Source organism: Centropristis striata, chromosome 6 (genome assembly GCF_030273125.1).
Source record: "Centropristis striata isolate RG_2023a ecotype Rhode Island chromosome 6, C.striata_1.0, whole genome shotgun sequence".
Classification (NCBI taxonomy): Eukaryota; Metazoa; Chordata; class Actinopteri; order Perciformes; family Serranidae; genus Centropristis; species Centropristis striata.
Genome location: NC_081522.1, coordinates 8,500,302 through 8,520,990, shown reverse-complemented (window position 1 = coordinate 8,520,990; position 20,689 = coordinate 8,500,302). Strand labels below are relative to the sequence as shown.

At 38.7% G+C, this 20,689-nt stretch overlaps 1 protein-coding gene across 1 annotated transcript; it reads right to left on the bottom strand.

Moving 5' to 3' along the window:
* Window positions 1-284: 284 nt before the first annotated feature.
* dhtkd1 (dehydrogenase E1 and transketolase domain containing 1) lies at window positions 285-19,329 on the bottom strand. The gene is made up of 17 exons (XM_059335962.1): window positions 19,017-19,329; window positions 17,778-17,930; window positions 16,961-17,172; window positions 16,095-16,289; window positions 15,642-15,911; window positions 12,498-12,669; window positions 12,104-12,302; window positions 10,943-11,255; window positions 10,769-10,853; window positions 9,619-9,758; window positions 9,362-9,512; window positions 9,161-9,267; window positions 6,754-6,918; window positions 6,010-6,092; window positions 5,679-5,845; window positions 2,092-2,177; window positions 285-1,249 (listed from the first exon to the last, which is right to left on the bottom strand). The coding sequence occupies exons 1-17, from the start codon at window positions 19,186-19,188 to the stop codon at window positions 1,148-1,150; spliced, it is 2,772 nt and encodes a 923-aa protein (XP_059191945.1). The 5' UTR covers window positions 19,189-19,329; the 3' UTR covers window positions 285-1,147.
* Window positions 19,330-20,689: the final 1,360 nt, after the last annotated feature.

Genomic DNA, 20,689 nt, shown 5'->3' with positions numbered 1-20,689 from the left:
GTTGTTGTTCTTTTGCTTTTCTTTTATATTTCTTTAATTACAGAAAGTCAGTTTGAAGCCGTCTTTTCCCTACAGCTACCTATATATATATACCTGTAAAACTGATTGTGAGCCCCATCACAGTGCAGCTCATTGAGAGGGACATTATGATCTGTAGTAGATCATAAAACAAACAACTATCAGTTAAGATAATTAATTGAAAGACTCAGTTTTCATATTACATTAAGACAAACTTTTCAGACATGAGATTAGAGGAAAAGAAACATGATGCACAAACATGAAAATAGATTTATTTGAAAATATTTTCATTTGAAATCCATCTGAATTATTTACATAAGCCCTTTAATGCTTTTATTTGTAGTTCAAGTCTTAGCTTGAGTAAATAATGCTCATGATGAAGTATTACTTAGCCCCAATTTGTACCACATAATCTCCAAATACTTGAACTCAAGGTTGGATAAACACCCAACAATCAAATCAAATGGTAACAATTCTTCTTTATCTCTTTTCAGAAATCCAGTTCAAGTACTCCTGTTCTTATATAAATATTTCAGGGACATTTCCAACAACTTATACTGATATTTGACATTCCAAACAGTACAGAATTAACAGTTTCTATGGACTGAATGCTTGAGGCGACTGAACCGTTTTGATTCCTGAAACATGGAGCTGGTACTGGTGCTACAAACACTACTGGTGCTTCTAAACTGCAATCACATTGTAAACATGGTCTCTAAGGCCTTGATTCAGATCCAAACAGCTTAAAATTGTCCTTTTTTCTCATCGTAATGCCTTGTCACTGAACAAATAAAGAATACAGGCAAAGTAAATAAGACAAAAGGGGCAAAACATCAGAAACAACAGGAATTCAGGCCTTTCCTTCAAACCATAAACACAATAATTAAAACCTGTGTTTGACTATAACAGTTAAAATGATCAAACACTATTCTCTTAAACATTTTCTTTGATTTGTTCTTTATATTAGTGACCAATATGTTTTTTTAACCGCACATTCACACCGTCTAAAAGGCCCCGTGTATCAGCACCTTCAGTGTGACGATGCTTCGGAGGACCACAGCAGGTTCCAGTATGCAGGGTTGTGCGTATGCTTGTTTACTGGCTTATTTTAGTTCCCAGTTAGAGTCTTTTAGGAGAAGGTAGCAGCGAGGATCTCCTCCTGCTGCTGGTGATGGAGGGTCCCGATGCCGACAGCAGGGGCGGGCAGAGCGGGTCGGCTCACTAACCGGAGCTGAGACAGAGAGTGGAGACAGTGTAGTATGTGTAACATTAAAGGGATAGGGAATTTTTAAGTGGGGTAATATGAGGTACTTGTCCATAGTCAGTGTATTACCTTTAGTAGATACGTAGGCACGTAAGCTACTAAAGTGCTGCTGTGGACAGTAGCAGCAGCTAAACTAAATATTTTAGCAACTGAAAGAAAAGTCAACCTAATAAATTAATATCAGTATCAAGTTTACACTATATTTAGAATATTTTGAGTGATTTACCTTGCCTCCAGACAGCCCTTTCCGATGGTGAACTAAAGCCGTTATATCAAACTGTGCATCCTTAATTTTATTTGTTTTATTGTGTGACCTTGGTGTTTTAAATGGTTGGTTCGGATTCACCAGAATCACACAACAACACAAACAAACTAACCAATCAAGGCAGCAGGAGGCCAATAACTCTTGTGCTCTGCAAGGTAAAATTACTGTTTTTGTCAATGGAGTGTGGTGGCTTGTAAGAAAGCATTGATAACAGCTTTAGTTCCCCCCGCATAAACTTAAACAGGGCTGTCCGGCACCAGGGTAAAGTGGTGAAAATATTCTACATGTAGTGTACATTTAAAATGATACTAATATTTTTAAGTGGCTAAATTATATTTGCTGCTGACTCATCCACAGCAATATGTTGCTTAGCTTCCATGCACTCCTGCCTGCTTCTCCAAACCGGGGGTGTGCCGACCGACATCAACTGTATATAACGCATTGAATATGGAGAAGTACCTAATACAACCCCACTTTAAAAAAAAATCCAGTCTAGTCATTTAGGTTTCATATTGAAGATGACATTATTTGAAACATTTCTCACCTTGCAGGCCAGCTGCTTCTCAAACCTGGGTGCTACGAAAGACCAGGGCCCCATGTTCTGTGGCTCCTCCTGACTCCAAACAAACTCTGTGGGGGGATTTTTAAACATTAATTACATTGAAAATAAAAGAGGACATAACTCACAGTGTTTTTTCACTGAACATGCGACTCTTTGGTTCTTCTCTATTGCCCTTTGAATGCAGACGGTTTGATGCAACTGAAACTGGATTCAGTTTGTTGAGGTGAAAACAATGAAATAGAGAGCTGAAGTGAAACCTGAACTTTCAAATGTCACTTTTCAATGACAATTGTCCAGACAGGGATCAGAAACAAGGACGTAACACTTTTTTTCCCCATATGTCAATATTGCTGTCTGTCTTAGGCTATTATAGTAAACTGAATATCTCCAAATTATTAATCCATTGATCCTGAACATAATCAGCAGATTAATTGACAAAGAATATATATATTTGTGTTGGAACTCTATTTGTGTTGTTGTTTTCAGCTGCCTTTGATGAACATCATGTCTCATTAGCTGTTGACTAATGACTAAAATTTGCGAGAAGTGGAAATAATACGATGTGCAAAACAGGATCTTTTCTTTAAGCCATCCATGCACAGACCAGTGTTGTCCCTGTAGTCCTGCTTGTTGGTATTACATTGTTTTAAAACCTTCTTATTGTTACAGAAGACCTTTAGTCTTGCACAGCTAGACCTGACTCCACAGCTCTGTCAGTGCTGGAGAAACATCCCGCTGCCCCTGATACATTCTGCTGTAGGGGAAAAGACACAACAGCTTGTTTGTGTTTCTTTAAAACTAATCACAGTCGTCTTGAGCGGCACTCAGTCCAGGATGCGGCAATGATGCCCTTGCAAAAAACATACATAGCAGAGATAGCATAAGGGGAGAGGATTTTACCCTCAATATGCCTCTCGTTGGCTGGAGCAGTTTTAACCTGCTAGAGGCTATGGTCTCTAGCAGGGCTCTAGCAAGCCTGGGCTAAAGTCACATAGTGGGAACTAGGGCTAAAAAAAAAAGTGGAACAGTGTTGATGATTTTTGGACAGCTAAGATACTGATTTTAGAGGGGGGAGATTCATAGATTACTGATATCGTGGCAGATTGAGTCAATTTTAAAACTGGAATGAAAATAGACTTTTTATGAGGATTGTGGATCTATTATTCATATTCATGCTCTCTGGTTGCATTTACAAACATAACTTTTTGTTAAATATTTAACATTGTTATACATTATACAAACAATGTATTATATTGTCATCCAGTTCTATAAATGATGATAAATAGAAATATAATAAACAGCTAAATAAACATCATTATTGTTCAGTTTCAGTCAATAGCTGACACTATTTCTAAATCACACCAAGCATCATTTTCTGCATTATATATTGTGAAAAAGAGGTTTTAATAACAGCACATATCGGACAATATATACACCGATACCGGCCTTTGCAGGGAGAAATATTTTCAGTGATTGCAAGTACATGTGCTGCTGTGCTGAGAAAACTTAAAAGGAGATTTATCTATTGCAACAAATTTGTTTAATTTAAAAGCGGCCTGAGTATAGGTTTCCTCCTCTTCTGATGTAATTGTGTTGCATCCTCTTCAGGCAAAAAACAACCAACAAATATAAAAACTTAAAGAGAAGGATTTCGACACTGATAGCTGCTAGTTCCTCATGTAAGGAAAGTCTTGCATAATGAAATGAAGCAATCACAGCTGCAGTCTTATCTGGATTGACACTGATTCAGTGACAAAGAAACAGACGCTTCACACTGAACTCTCTGCTGTGAGCATCAGAGTGGTGAAGCTCATACTTTAGATTTTTGTCTGACAGATTCACTGATGCACCAGCATTTCTGGTTTCTTTGTCTAATGTTTTCTTGAGGAGTCTGTTATTAAAGGTGGAGACTGTCAGACTTCTATTGAAGCTGCTGGAAAGCATTCAACTTCCTGTGAGTCACTTGATGAGCTGCTTTTGTAATTGTTTCTCTGCCCGACACTCAAATTCAGATCGAGTGACTTTCTGTCCCGAGCGTTTTAAAGACAAATCACTTTCCTCCAAAACAGTTAATGATAAAAACTGAAATGACTTTCTGTTGTCAATAAAAGGTCAAAGGTCATTTTGTGTCGGTTTCACTGAAGAAGAATAACAAAACAAATATACAACAAATATATATAACCGATTTGCTGAAATAGTTTGTTATTTTCTTTATTTTTGTTTTGGATTTTATCTACTTTTATTATTTGTTTTAACTTCTGTTTTATAAAGGTGTTATAAAGTTGTTGTTGTTGTTATTATTATATATATATATATATATATATATATATATATATATATATATAATATATTTTCAGTAGGTCTGATAAGATTGTGGTGGTGTTTATGTATATTTCTTGAAAAAAAAGAAAAGAACAAAAGAGAGGATTACATCAAAACATGGAAAGTTTCTCTGGATATCTGGAACAATCTTTCCATAAGATCTGAATTTGCATTTGCTTCTTATTACATTTGGGATTTTTATTTCTGCTCTGAAGCTGCAGTATATGACTCATTCTGTTGTCTATTTTTTTGTCTTTATGTCTTATTTCATTTTAAAATTATTGATCTTCATTACCGTTTGGGTTTAATGTTCTTCTAATGCATTTTAACCTTGAGTAAAGGAACAGATTTCCTTTGTACGTGAAAAATAGTGTATAAATAAACTAGTGCTGCCTCTCGTCCATCATTCAAACAGACTGCAGTGTTACATAATGTAGCAAATGGAAATGCCTCAGAAATCATGACGTGTGCAGAACACAGAAAGCATGTCAGCAAAGAGGAACAGGGGACACGAGAGACACAGGAGACTACAGACTGAATTACACACTATGGTGACACGAACACTATGACATTTATATATGCGTGTGTGTGTGTGTGTGTGTGTGTAGTTTCAATCACCTTGTTTTACCACTTTATTATACTGTTATTGATGTGTTCCATGATGTTCTGTTTTAATATTTATCATACTGCTTTAACTTTAAATTAGCTGCTTTTATTAGCTGCAACCAGCAGCTTTAATGTCTCCGACCTCTCGTGGTCACAATTTTTGCTCGAGGAGGCTGTAATTTGGCGTGCAGGTCAAGCATCTGTGGGGTTGTGTGTGTGTGTGTGTGTGTGTGTGTGAATGCATGAACACGTGGATGAGCACACGTACGTAAACACTTGTTATCTTATGAAGCACTTTGTTACACCTATTTTGAAAAGGGCTATATAAATAAATGTATCATTATGATCTAAAATAATTAGCATCAAGCTGAATATACACATAAGGCATATAGTTTAACATTTAGTAGACTTATAATGTATCATACAAGTCATTTTAATGCCTCCTTAAAACATCCCTTTGTATCATCAGTTATTTACGTTTTTGTTTGCTTCAAAGGGTCAAACAGTCATCAGTTGCAGCCATAAATAAAATATTGTGTCGAAGAAAACAGTCTTTACTTTGTTCATAAAGCGAGTGAGTTGTGTTCCATTTATACAGTCGGTACGCCTGCTCACAGTGCAGGTGCAGGTCCCACACATACCTTTGGCGTTGGGGTATTTTTTGAACTCCTGCTGCAGGGCGTCCAGTGGGAACGGACACAGCTCCTCCACACGGATCAGTGCCGTGTTCTGATTGGCTGCTGATGTCTCCCTCTGTTTCAGCAGGGCATAGTAATGCTTCCCTGAGCACAGCACCACCTTCTGGACACTGCATGGAATAACAGGAAAATGGACGTTTTAGCAGGTTTTTATGAACTTCTTTAAAATGATTTACTTGTTTAAATATAAGCCACCACACTGAGGATGCACTACAGAATTTACTACAATCATTAGAGAAGTTTTCACAATCGTTAAATGTAGTAACCTCTGTACCTTTCGGCTGAGACTGAAGCATCACCCAGCACTGGTCTGAAAGAGGTTCCTGGAGCCAGTTCAGTCAGACTGGACGCTGCCCCCTGTGGAAACAACACACATAATTCAACCACTGGCATGGAAATATCTGTGAACAGGAGTTGGAAATGTTATACGTTTCTACCAGGGGAATAACATTTCATAGAAGTCACAGTCCAGTTCATATCCCAGTTAAGGAGTCATGACTCGGAAAAAAAACCCAAATGCATATGGATACGATTCTTTTAGTTTACATTGAACAGAAAGTGTTGAAAACGGATGAAATCCTCTTGCTGGTGACTGAGGTAGCATTTTGCCTGCATTCTTATTTTTCAATGATTATAGGTTAACAACCACTTTTGGTGGTTGCAAACAAACACATTTTTTTTTTAGGAATTCTGTAGAATATGATTTGTAGACCGGGACATCTCTGAACCAACACATTACTAAACTGTCCTTTGGATACTGGATATAGAGCTGCAAAATGAATTGCAATTTATTATTTATGCAGCTATAATACACAATTTTCTCTCTCTCTGGCTGGCTTGTTGTGCTAACCTCAGTAATTGCTGAAACCGTACATTTAAAAGTTTCCGGGCAGAACTCACACTTAACTTGAACTCATCAACTTACTAATCAACATGCTGTGTATTCTGCATGCACCAGACTGTGACCCTGACACCATGATGGTTCGGTACGTAAATATGAACCGTCTACAGTGCTTACAGAGAATCTGAGCAGCATCTTGGGTCCGACCACGATGAGAGGTTTGCGGAAGTTCCGGATCATCTGCCTCCTCAGCAGGTGGAAGTACTGAGCAGACGTGGTGGGGTTCACCACGGCCATGTTCACATTGTCGCCGTCCACACCTTCTTCTTTACTGTCACACATCTGAGAGACAAAACCGGATGAGTTGGCAATCATTTACAGTTCGGGTAATGTGTTACACAACACATCACCAACTAGAAAGCTGCAGGTAAAACACATTCAGGTCAGAAAGTTACATCTGTAAATCAGTTAACAAATAACAGCAGAGATAGAGAAGCGCTTTAAAACAATATTATTAAATGTTCCTCTGAACACAGCTGTGTGGCGGTCTGTGAAAAATCACTAAACTGGGAATGACAGGCTGGGACTATTTAAAAAAAAGACCCTCTGGGGTTTTTTTTCGTTGAAGAATGTAACTACTTTCAATCTGCTCAGTGCATGATTTAATATCACTTCTTATGTTGCAATGTGGAACGATTTCCACTACACTGGTTTTTAGCAAGTCTTCCTACACATTTAGACATTTAAAAAAAAAATCATGCATTCTTTTAACAGCAATTTCAGACAAATGCTATGTGCACTACATTTACCCTCCGACATTTTATTTGTATCGAGTGTGAAATGTGGCATGTCCACTACTTAAATCTAACAATCCCACACTGCAATGCATCACATTTATAGATCAAAACTTTACTGATGATGCAAGATGACAATGATTCTTAAGCACCTGAAGTCTCAATTTACTGTTCACTGTGTTGTAAATTACAGGGTGTCTATTATAGCGGGAGCAGACGGGGGAGTGATTTCGGACACAGCCGCAATCTGATGTCTTTGTCTGCTGATTGCTAATGGACAATTAAGAGACAGCATCTCTGTTAAATTGTTATTGATTACACCGGTTCACAGCCTGTTAGTTCTACACTCTGACGACGAATATCCGAAGTGGATACAGAATGACGTCTGTACAATGACACTGGTCAGATTTTGTGTAAAAGCCCTGTAATTTGGAAATCAATACAAGTATTATATAAGGGCCAAAGAGCCAAGGAGCATTGGTCCTTAAAGTTTAAGCTAAATCCTTTTAGTGATCTAGTAATAAACCTCAAAGCTGGACCCAAAAGGTAATTTCTGAACTGGCTGAGGTAAAACATTAAACCTTCATAAAAAAACTTCCAAGGTGTTTTAGTATATCATTCAACAGTCAACATATTTGCAGGACTTGGACATGTAGCAATGCAAAGGTCATGTCACATGAGATGCATGACGAAAGATCACAGCCTGTAATCATTCACATCATCTGACTACATGAGACGGTTGTATGAAGGCAAAGTTGGTTGTGTGAGGGATAAGAAATATTGAAAACACAGCACTACATTAGATCAATTATGATATAATTAACCTGAATGACCGACTTTGGTGTGACTCCCTAAAATCTTGGATGGATGTTGTTTTGCAGGACGTAGAGGGAATATTTCAGCGAGCTCTGTGACCGTCTGATCCGTGCTCTGATTGTACATTTGAATTTTCCTTGGTTGAGTAGTTGGTTTTATACAAATAACGTAGATTACTCCTTTAACCTGCACTATCCTAATGTTGCCTAACTATGCTAAATGCATTAATAATTTATGTAAAGAAAAGAGATCAGTTGATGTGAGGCCTGTCAAACATACAGAACATACTATACATGCTTTTCTATAATTTGTAATTTGGTTTCATACTTATTTATATGGCCATTTGGGCTAGAACATCTATTAATGCAGAAACTACATTGATATGAGAATATAGCGGGAAGAGTTTTTTGTTGCTGGACATAATTCGGTCCATCTAAATGTCAATATATTGCAGCACTATTGAGTTGTATATATTTCCTAGTAATAACGTTATGATGGACAATCTGAGAATTTATCGGCACTCTTCAGAAAAAGCCTAGTCGTGGTTGTAGTTGTGCCAGCAGTTCAAGGAGCATAATGAAAATGTGTATCTTTGATGAAAACAAAAAAAAAAAGTATATCTGAAGTTACAATAAGATGCAAGGTCTCCTTTAGGTTAAATATTCGGGTTGAGGCAAAGATTAGGTTAATAAACAGCTTTTTAGGTTAAGGTTTTGCTAGTTTATCCAAAAAGTGATGACCCGGTCTGATACAAGCCGATGATGACAACGTACCCAAAAATCTGTGTGACACACGAGGTAAGGCAGCAGAGTTTTAAGGAAACTGAGCTGAGGTGTTCCTGTTTGTCTGGTTTTCAAGCAGTAATGTAATAATAAGAGCCTGACATGAGCGCTCTTTACACTACAAACACTTATAACTATTTACATCAGAAAATAACTGGCTTTGACGTGGATTACATTCCATTCACCACAGACCTGGAGGAAGCGCTCCATCCGGCAGGAGGAGTGTTCAGGCCCGGCTCCATCGTAGCCGTGAGGCAGCAGGATCACCAGCCCGGACTGCAGCAGCCACTTGGCTTCACCTGAGGACACAGCAGTTACACATCTGATGTGTGAAGACTTTTCCAAAAATGTGAGATAATGAGTAATTGTGAATCAGAGCAGACAGAGGTTTACCTCCAGAGAGGAAGGTATCAAAGATGATCTGCGCTCCGTTGAAGAAATCTCCAAACTGAGCCTCCCAGATGGGCAGAAGCTTCGGCTGTGCGATGCTCATACCGTATTCAAACCCGAGCACGGCCTCCTCAGACAGCGGGCTGTTACACACCTAAACACACACACACACAAAGACATCACAATACACCACATGACAGAATTCAGGTCATAAATGTGTAATGATTTAGACAGATTATGTTCACACTGATGGATTTTACCTCCAGGAAGCCGGTCTGCTGAGGGCTGATGTGGTTCAGAGGGATGTGCATCTCGCTAGTTTCTTGACACACCACCATGGCGTGCCGCTGACTGAACGTGCCTCTGCCAACGTCCTGTCCGCTGATTCGAATATTAAAGCCTGTAACAACAATAATTTGAATTCTTCAAATCCATTCCTTGATAGCAATGCAATCAAATGAACCTGGTCTCACAGGAATCCGTGCAATAGCCACGGATTCGCTTAACTCAAAATCCGTGGAATAGCCACGGAATCACTCAAATTTCCGTGAAACTGACACAGATTTCGCTCCAATGCAAGTTAATATTTTTTCCTATTGGTTTGTTCCAAGTCATGTGACTTCTAAGGTCCCGGCGGTCAGAACAAAAAACATGGCGGACAGTTCTCTCATTTTTAGTGAAAAAAAATCAATATTTTGACTTAGTTTCTGCATAAAAATGGATTTTGATCACATTTCTAGCACGCACACACACACACACACACACACACACACACACACACACACACATCAGACTTTCACCCAGGAGAACGGGGTTCGTGTCCCATGTGAAATCAATGAACTTCCGTGCATCACGTTTTTATATAACTCTGTCACTTCCAGTAGTCACGTCCTTGTAACTACCTCACTTTTGGAATTTATGTACATTTATTTACTGTTTAAACTGTCTTTTAAAATGCCTCAACAAAAAGTTTTTTGCCCTAAACCTAGATCATTGGATTTGTAGCCTTAATTCAACGAAACTGCAGCTTTTTATTTACAACAGCAAACCTTATGCTTATGTAGTAGCCTTCGTAACTACATCACTTCCACATTTAAGTCCTTTTTTACTGCTAGAACTGTCTATTATAACGCCTTACTAGGATGTTTTTGGCCCTAAACATTGATCAGTGAATTCAACAAAACGGCAGCTTTTTTTTTTTTACAACCACAAATTTCATGTGTCTCTAATTTCACGTGTGTACTACCTTTAGAACGATCTCCTCACTTTACTGTGAAGCGCTCATATGGGTCGTTTTGACAGACACTTGTATATGTCATTATGTGCGGTACTGACAAATAACCGATTGTGTCGTTTAAGTTGGAGATCTTGTTGGATTCTTATATTTGATTTTGTATATTTTCTGCTGACCTTGTGAGAGGAGAGAACCGAAAGCCAAAGCCTCTGCTGTGGACCAGTCCAGTTTGGTCCCTTCTTCCAACTTCTGCAACCGAGCCTGAGTTCACACAGGAGGAAAACAAATCATCCAGCTGCTGCTATGAAACAACAGACATCCAACAGAAATGGCAGAGACGATGGCCGCACCTGTGCATGGGTCTTATTGAGGTGGCTGTGCATCTGGATTTGTTCGGGGATGTCCACAGACTTGGCTCCCACAAACTGCAGCAGGGGGACGGGGACCCCTGTGTCCCAGGTGGTGACTTTGGCCTGCGGCTCGGCCAGACCCCCCCAGCGGCCCTGCAGGTTGGTGGGTGGAGGGCTGTACAGGGTCATGTTGGACAGCTTGTCATTAAGCATGGCGTAGTGTTTGGATTTGATCTCGTCACGCTCCACGTCGGTCATCAGACCCTCGGAGATCAGCTGGTCTGAGTACGAGTCAGGGACGCTCTTACGGGATCTGAGAGGATGCAACAATGAGACAAACATCAGGAGAAAATTGGCAAAAGAAAATGCAAATAATGTTTGTTTTCACCCATTATTAGGACTTGGTTCACTCAGATAAACACTTTTTCCATTCAAAAAAACATTCAACCTTCAAAACCTTCAGTCGATGCTTCTTGTACGTCATCATTCATTTGCTAAATCCTTTTCCATTGCACTTTGTCACATTTTGCCTTTATTGATAAATCAACTTTTCCACCTCAGCTAAACATGAAAACTTTTGTGAGAAATTCTAAGACTTTTTTGGTATTTCCACTTTTTCAGATTTTTTTTATGCACAGGTTAAAAATGATTGTGTCATTCACTAGTACAATAGACAATGTGCAATGAATATAATATGTTACTGGGAGAATAATAGTTTGTTAATCTACACATATGACTCAAAGTGATGAGTGATTCAGGAGGTACTGAATTTTCTAAACAAACAGTCTTAGTTTTACTCTATTTTGGAAAAAAAAAAATCCTATAATATCCAAGACATTTAAAACAATATCTGCTGTCAGTTGAGATGCAGCCTCCAGTGAGGGTGTTCCCAACGGCTTTGCTTGTGAGCCAAAATTTTAATAGTTATCATGCCCAAAGGGTGACGCCCAGAAACGTCCCAAATACAGCAAAATAAAAAAAAATTGGAAAATACAAACAGAGGGCAGGGTCTCAACAGATTCAGATTGCTGCTGTATTCATCTATACACTGTTTTAAGGAAAGGGGCTTAAAAATATGCACCAGAAGTATGTGTAACTAACTTTTGACCTGATGGTGATTGTGTGTTGTGATACAAAGTAAAAGAGGAAACTGTAACTGACCGGATGATCTTGTACATGGCCGGGTTGGTGAAGAACGGCTCGTCCAGCTCATTGTGGCCCCACTGACGGTAGCAGATCAGGTCCAGGATGACGTCTTTCCTGAAAAGACGCTGGTACTCCACAGCCAGCCGAGTGGCCCGCAGCACCTCCTCTGCATCATCGCCGTTTACGTGGATCACAGCGCAGTTCACCATCTTACCTGTGGTACAAACATGATCATCAGTTTCTGATAACAAGTCGCATGAAAACACTTCTTGGGCTTTGGCAATTCAGATAGCTTCAAAAAGGTTTCACTTTTAAAATACTTTAAATTTGCACATACGCACATTTACAAATACAAATGAACAGATTTTTAAGCAGCAAATATTTAATTATTTTGATCCGTTTCACTGACCGACATCACTGCAGTACAGAGAGGATCTCGCCCTCTCCGATGGAGTGGTGTAGCCCACTTGGTTGTTCACAATGAGGTGGAAGCTCCCACCCACTCTGTAGTGAGGGAGGCTTGAAATGGTCAGAGTTTCTGGAACGATCCCCTGGCCAGGGAAAGAGCCGTCACCATGGACCTGCGGAGAAGACAACAGAGATTGTCGTGAAGCTTTGGTAACTCTGCAGGATGGTTTGATAACAAGGCCCAGAGGGGTTTAGTGTGTCGGCCTCCTGCAGAGAGTGAACCCTGGATCAGGAGAGAAGATTAAAGGAGATATTCGAATGTCTATTACTGGAGATCCACAGCTTGTGGGCATCAGTGGCTGTGGATTTCTCAGTGGATTTAGTAAATGTCTGTTGTTTTTGACTGCAAATCAAGCAGCTGTAACATGTGATGTTTTGTCTACTGCTCATATGGCCTTGTGAAACATGCTTTAAAAACAGGCTTGAACAATTGTGGGACATCCTTTCCCATGTGAAATAGGGGTGGGCGATATGGCCCTAAAAGATTATCACGATATTTCAGGGTTTTTTGGGGATATGTAAATAATTATAATTATAATTATTATAATAATGTATGATATTGCAAAATACTGAAAAATATATAGAAAATATGATTTTTTAGTCTGTATAAATAAATAAATAACGTACAACAAAATAAAAAACACATCACATAAGATTTTTCACAGTCAACATGGCTTTCCACCAGAATATGGAGTAGCCAGACAGTGTTGAAAAATAGCTGGCTAGGGGGGTCTGGGGGCATGCTCCCCTGGAGCATTTTTTTTTCTCATAAAAGCCCAAATTTGGTCCCTCTCACACATTCTAATGCAACAATTCCATCATATACACTGATCTTAATCATTGCCAAATCAGTTTTAATTAATTACTGTAAAGGAGAATAAAGGTCCTTGTACATTTTATTTAAGGCATCTTATTTTGACAGTCTTCTTGTAAATTCTGTGGTGGATTCTGTTACCACATTGTGCTCTTATTTTGAAAGCTGCATTGTTTAGCGACAGGAAGCAATAGTTGCTTTTTGTGATTAACACAACTTTAATTCTTAGCTCTTGGTAGCTCGCGGCTAACGAACGGCATAAAGCAGCAGTGTGTTTGGACCTCTGACCACCTGGACAGGTTGATAGTATTTAGTTCAGCGTGCACACACGCAGACGGAGCGATGTTGGGGGGACGGAACTGACAGACAGGTGGGCACGTTTCTCTTTAATGCTGGAATTGTTTGGAAGCGCAGTGGCAGCTCGGTATATTCAGTGTGTGTGCAAGTGTGTGAATGTGCACGCATGTCTTGGAGGAGGATGAGAGGTGGGTCGGGTTTTGACTGACTGACGGGTGACAGACACTCTGCTGAGCAACGGCAACACAATGCAAAATAACTTTATATTATGAAAACTGTAAATATACTTTCAGGAGCTTGAAATGTGACGTTAATGCAGCACATGAAACTCTGGCGGGCCGCCACTGTCTAGGTTATTAATAGGAAACCCTTACGCCACTATGTCATGAAGTAGGAATGTTGTTATCATGATACTCAAGAAAAAAAAATATACTGGTATAATTGTGAATGATACAATATGGCACATCCCTAATGTGAAAGAGATCTCTGCAAAGGCTGCACAATCGTTAAGATTGTATTATTTTGATTACTAGAGCAGTGATTGTTCAGAGCAGGCTGATTGTTTGGTCTCCTGTATTTGTGCTTGCAGTTTTACTCCAAATAAATTTACACTTGACACCGCACTTCTGAGAAATACACCCAGCAAGTGTGAAATCGATCAGGTTGTAGAAAGAAATCGAAGAACAGACAAAATACAGACAGAGAATATTTCAATTTTAGACAGAAGGTATTTAGAATTTTTCAAAAAATTGTTGCATCAAAATATAACCCTGATTCAGAATGATGGGACGCTGTAATATGTAGATAAAAACAGAATGCATCACATGAATAATTTAGTGTATGTTTCCCAAATCAAAAGTCGGATCAGTGTGAATATAACATATACAGTCTTTGTAGAGTTTTCAACTGAATTTATGTCAGAAAGGATTAGCAAATTATCTCATATGTTTTATTTAAGTTCCAACATTTCTGGATTTGTGTTAGTGATAGACAATCATGCAATCCTTGTGCCATTTTTTTAATCCTAAAAAATGCAAAATTAAATAAAGCATTAAAAATGGTAAAATATATCAACGGACAGTAAGGAGGGTTGATTTAAAGGCTGGAAAAGCAAAGAGGAGCTCCCTTTTGGCAGCTTATTAACATTGTGGTCCGAAAACACAAATAACAATACTTCATGTGTAGTAACATATGCATGCATGAGCTGTTCATGCTTTTTATTTTGCTCTTGAGCAAAACATTTGATCTATTGTAGATGTGATCGTGACAAAAATGAACGAAAAAAGAATACACAATTAATACAATGTTTTTAAAGTTTAAGACATATTGGTCTGGTTGTAGTTTATCATCATACAAGCAAATCATCCACACTGGATTCTGGAGACCTATATCTGCATGTCATAGTGCTCCTGTCAGTTTCTCTTCAGTCACTATCGAAATAAAGGCTTTTGCATTCTCCTCTTGCAAACCTAAATCTCTTGATTGCATGCTCATCACCTACACCCCAGCAAGAACACTTCGGTCAACAGGCAGTGGCAACTTACTCATCCCTCACACCAGATCCAAAGAAGGAGAAGCAGCTTTTAGTGTTTATGCCCCAAGAAAGTGGAACACCCTGCCTGACACAGTTAAACTTGCCACATCAGTAGCCATTTTTAAAAACAGATTAAAAACTTATCTTTTCTCTACAGCATTTGGTTGAATTGTGTGCATGTGTGGTTGTGGGAGTGGGTGCACATGTGTGAGTAAGTAAGTGTATATGTGGTGAATATGGCATGGCTTGTCTACCTGCACTCTTCAATTAATTTGTAATCGATTTGTTTGATTTTTCTTTGTTTTTTGTTGTTGTTGTTGTTTTAAACTGTAATTATGTGTATTGTGAAGCACATTGAGTCTGCCTTGTGCATGAAATGCGCTCTATAAATAAAGTTGAATTGAATTGAATTGAATGTGTGTGTATTAGTTGTTTCGTACCTGCAGACAGACGACTTGGTCCCCTGGCTGGGCGTGCTCTTCAGCTGAATAGTCTCCTTCCTGCCTGAGCTGCTGCCTGGCTCTGGTTTTGCCCTGAGCAACGGGGTTGATCGCCTCGAGGTGAGACGGGTTGGGCAGCATGGTCACGTGAATCGGCCGCTTGGCTCCGAAGTCCAGCTCCACTGAGGAGGTGAGGTGGGAGAGGACGTCCCCGATGGCAGGCGAGGCGTCGGGGAACTCACTGAGGCCGCGCATTTTCCGGAACATGAGCTAGAGAGAAGAAAGCGTGTGGTGTGATGTTATCTAACCCTTGTTTACCCTTTGGCAGCTGGCTGCGACTTTCTGTTTACTTGTGCTTCTGATTACAGTCATGCAGAATAAACAATCTCATCTTGTCACGGATTATTTCAAGGCGAACACGTCTCATTAAATGAGGCCGTCTCAATGATTAACCTCTGGTGGGAACTTGAGCAGGCCTGTCAGGAGGTTGAGTCGGCCTCTGTGCGGCATGCCGATGACCATGTCCGTGACGCCGCTGTGAGCCAGCTGGTGGATAAGCTCGTAGAAGACGCCCATCATGCTCTCTGCTCCTTCTCCTCCATAACGTTTAACAGTAGAGAACTTTGTAGCAAGAAAGTGGTCAAATTCCTGCACGAGATGAGAGAAAAGTGAAGAAACGGATGGATTTAACGAAACGAAACATGATAAGAGATGTCAAATAATACAGACATTTTCATTGATTTGGTGTGCTTATCTGTTGAGAAGTGTCAGTGAGGTGGTCTGTGGTTTTGTTTGTTTGTTGTTGTTGTTTTTTTGTTTGTTTGTTTTTGTTTTTTCAACTCATTTACTGAAAAAAAAAAGGAAAAAAAATAACTTAGGGAGTGAATTCCTGGCCTTGATGGCTCCCTGATTGAATGAATGTATTCCTCCCTGTCTGTAATATTTGTTTGACAAATTTCAATAAAAAGTAAAAAAAAAATAGACATTTTTTCTGCATCCTTCTCCAACCTTGCAAAATGTCTGGATGACATGAGCAGGGTTAATACAGCAAAATTCAAGCACTTTAAGATACCGAAACCAAGGATTTTTTTCACTCTTGAAGCCTTCATCGTCACATTTAAATTACTAAAGATGCAACTGTGAAAAATAAAGTTTACAGATTTAATCTATATTAACATAACACGTGTTTTTAAGTAACAATGTCCTGTAATATTCTTTTTGCACAGTCATGTTGTTGTAAAGCACTTTGGCACACACCTGGTTTGTTTTTTCTCTTCAAATAACTTTGTCCTCGACCTCTTTCACCTTCCTGGACGTACCTGAGACTCCAGCATGATCTTGGCCAGCCGCCTCCTCTCCTCGGTGGAGAAACTCGTCTTCTTGAGTTCCTCAAAGCGGTCGGCGAACCACTCTCTCTCCTCGAGGCTGCTCAGCTGGCTGGTCTCCACTGACAGGTGGCCGCAGTACGCTTCTTCCAGGTACGCCTGAACTTCTTTGACAGAAGCCTGCGTCTTGCCAAAGTGTTGAAGACCTGCAGAAGCACATCGGAGGAGCCGTGAGCACACCGACAAGTGAATACAGGAGCAATGTTTAGGTATTTTTCCAGGAGTGAGAGCGCCACTGTATTTATTCTAATCTTATGCAATCAAAGACTATTTTATACCTGGTGTGAATAGTGAATGCAGTTAACTAGATGACTTTTCACAAACTCATCTGCACTTCTATTTTAACATTAGCTGAAATGTAACAGCATCCTCCAACCATTTCTATCCTTAGATTGATAAAATTAGAAAAGTTTCTACTTAATAAAATCACAGTTATTTGCATAGCATTCAGCCAAATACTCAAATAACTTAACATTAGAAAAAGGGAATAGGAATATTAATAAATAAGAAAAATCAGCAAAAACAATCATAGCATATTTAAAGCTTTTTTATTTCTTGAACGTGGAGTTTAACATAAATAATCTTGGAAAGTTTTCCCGGTTTCTGTAAGCTTGTTCTTTCAAACTAATGTCTGAGAAAATGGATGGATTTCATGATGTTGCATGTATATAAGTAGTAAAACATGGTTTGGAGGAGTAGAAATTGTCATTATCCCAGTATCAGATGGATGCTTTCTGCAGCTGTCAGGTACCTGAGGTGTTTAGTTGTCCTGTGATGGTGCTGGTCAGCATGTTTATCTCCGGGATGCTGTCCATAACAGGCTGTTGGGGCAGTAAGGGGTTAATTTTAGCAGCCTTGTGTCCATGTGCTCTATACGCCTCCACCAGACGGGCCAGACTATGATCTGAAAGACAACAGGCCGTCAAAACACAGTTTAATATCAGCCACTGCGTGTAATGGCAACTTCAGATAATAGCAACAAAACCTTCCTGTAGGCAAAACAACAATGAGCCAGTGACAATATAGCTAGGAATTATATTTTACACAAAGAATAATGGGATATATGAAAGCCCATCTCAGCATAAAACTTAGCCTAGTGATGAAAAAATTAAAAGATAATTTACATCATTATAAAAAGAAACTTACTGGAAAAAATGACCTAGAATTACAAAATGTCTGAAAATAATGACTTTCTTACCCCCGAATAATAACTTAGTGTCTCAAAACAATGACAAACGTTCTCAAAAATTATGACATTATCTAGAAATAATGCTTTAGGATCACAAAATGACGAGAATCTCAAAATAATGAGAACCTTTCTCAATATAATGGCATACTTATCTCAAAATAATGAACAACTCCAAAAATACTGACTAATTACTGAAAAATAAACATGTAGTATATGAAACTATCTGACAATAATGAGAAACTTACTTAAATGAATGACTAAGGCTGTGAATTGGAAAAAATCTGGCAATATGATACATATCATGATACTGGAATTATGATTCAATATATTACGATAAACTGCAATAGGTATTAAGCACGTCATAATATAAAGAATACACCATTGTGTGCATAAATAATAATAATAATAATAATAATCTGCATTTGAATTTTCTGCCTCTCAAGTGTGCCTTTCACATCCAACAGCACTACTTTTTGTGCAATCTGTCTGCTACAGAATCATAAAACATAATATTGTGATACTTAAGTGTTTGGAGATTTTGTAATATCGCCATGATATAATAAGCCATTATTTAGAAATATGAACTCATAATATTGAGATACTAAGTCATTATTAGAATGACTTACAGGACCTTTTTTTAAAAAAAATTACACTGGCTCTCAAATGGGCTTCACACGTAGATAATAAAACAACTTTATCAAAATAAGACTTAATGCACTCTCAATTATGTTTTTCAGCAGCTCTGCTCCTCTTGATGATGTAAACTTGTCCACGCTGTGAATTAACCCCAAACATACTGACCTTGGTTCAGCGCTGCGATGCGGTCGCTCTGTAACTTGTGCGGGCTCTCGGGCTGTTTGGGTCGGTAACCGTAAACACCTTTCTCGGTGTGATAACAGCAGGCGACCACCTGCCGAGCGACGCTCGGAGGCAGTCTGCTCAAAGACTTCTTCAGGTAAAGCAGGGCCGACATTGTTTTAAAGTATAAAAGCTATAATCTTATGTCTGAGCACACCAAAGGCTACAGGACGGCGGCCATACTACCGAGAGAGAGAGAGGGGTGTTGTGGGCGGAGACGCCGCATCCGGAACCGATTGGCTGGTGTTCACGACCTCGTTTCACAACACTGAAATCTTTTTTTTTCTATTACTTTTGTCTTAGAATTATTAAAAACAGCATGGTTGTATTTGTAGTACATGTTAATACATTTTGGAGCAGCGGTTTCTTTTTTAGTGCAAGCTAGCTAAAAAATAACCAAACAAATCCAAAGTACGTGAAGTATCCCCTCGTGACGTAGCGCAACAAGTGTCAAAGAACTAGATGAGTGCTGCTTTCATGTACACCCTGTAAACTTCAGTTTTCACTTTTTAAAGTTGGAAAGCAAGATTTCACGTTGTTTGAATTAAGAAATTGAATTTGTATATATTTTTTTAAGACCTAACATTTAAATCTGGCTTTTAATTCGGATAGTCTTAGTTTTAAGTTTGGATCCTTTTTCTTTTTCACATTATTTTTATTCGTGTTATTTTATTATCTTCTACAGACATTTATCGATTAATTGTTATTAATTTTATTTTAACGTTTACTTCAGCAAAATTTTACTATTTACTGTTGTGCAATTTCATTTCTTTCTATGTGAAGAACTTTGGACTGATTGTATGAAAGGTGCTTGTTATCAAATTCAATTGAGATTGCTTTGCATACATATTTACATATATGCATGTAATTAAATACATAATGCTTTTTCAGGTTAATCCTTGGTCTAAAATAACATTCAGGTGATGAATTAAAGTGATTATAATGATGTAGATCATATATCAGGCCTTCACAGTCACCTGATCTCAACCCAGTTTAACACCTATAAACAATTTTAGAGCAATGTGCTACACCGATCCTTCCACCACCTTTATTAATGAGGGAATATCCTTCCAGTGGAGTCAGAGACACTGGGATGGTCTTTCAAAGTGCATTAAGATGTTCAGAAGTCTTGGGAAAACATCTTGAGACAAAAAACATGTTAAAACAATTATTTTCCCTTTCAACACTGAATTTGAAAAACAAGCTGTTTATATACAGGTGCTGGTCATATAATTAGAATATCATGAAAAAGTTGATTTATTTCAGTAATTCCATTCAAAAAGTGAAACTTGTATAATGTATACATTCATTCCACACAGACTGATATATTTCAAGTGTTTATTTCTTTTAATTTTGATCATTATAACTGACAACTAATGAAAAGGCCAAATTCAGTATCTTAGAAAATTAGAATATTGTGAAAAGATTATTGAAGTCACCTGGTGCCACACTCTAATCAGCTAATTAACTCAAAACACCTGCAAAGGCCTTTAAATGGTCTCTCAGTCTAGTTCTGTAGGCTACACAATCATGGGGAAGACTGCTGACTTGACAGTTGTCCAACAGATGACCATTGGCACCTTACATAAGGAGGGCAAGACACAAAAGGTCATTGC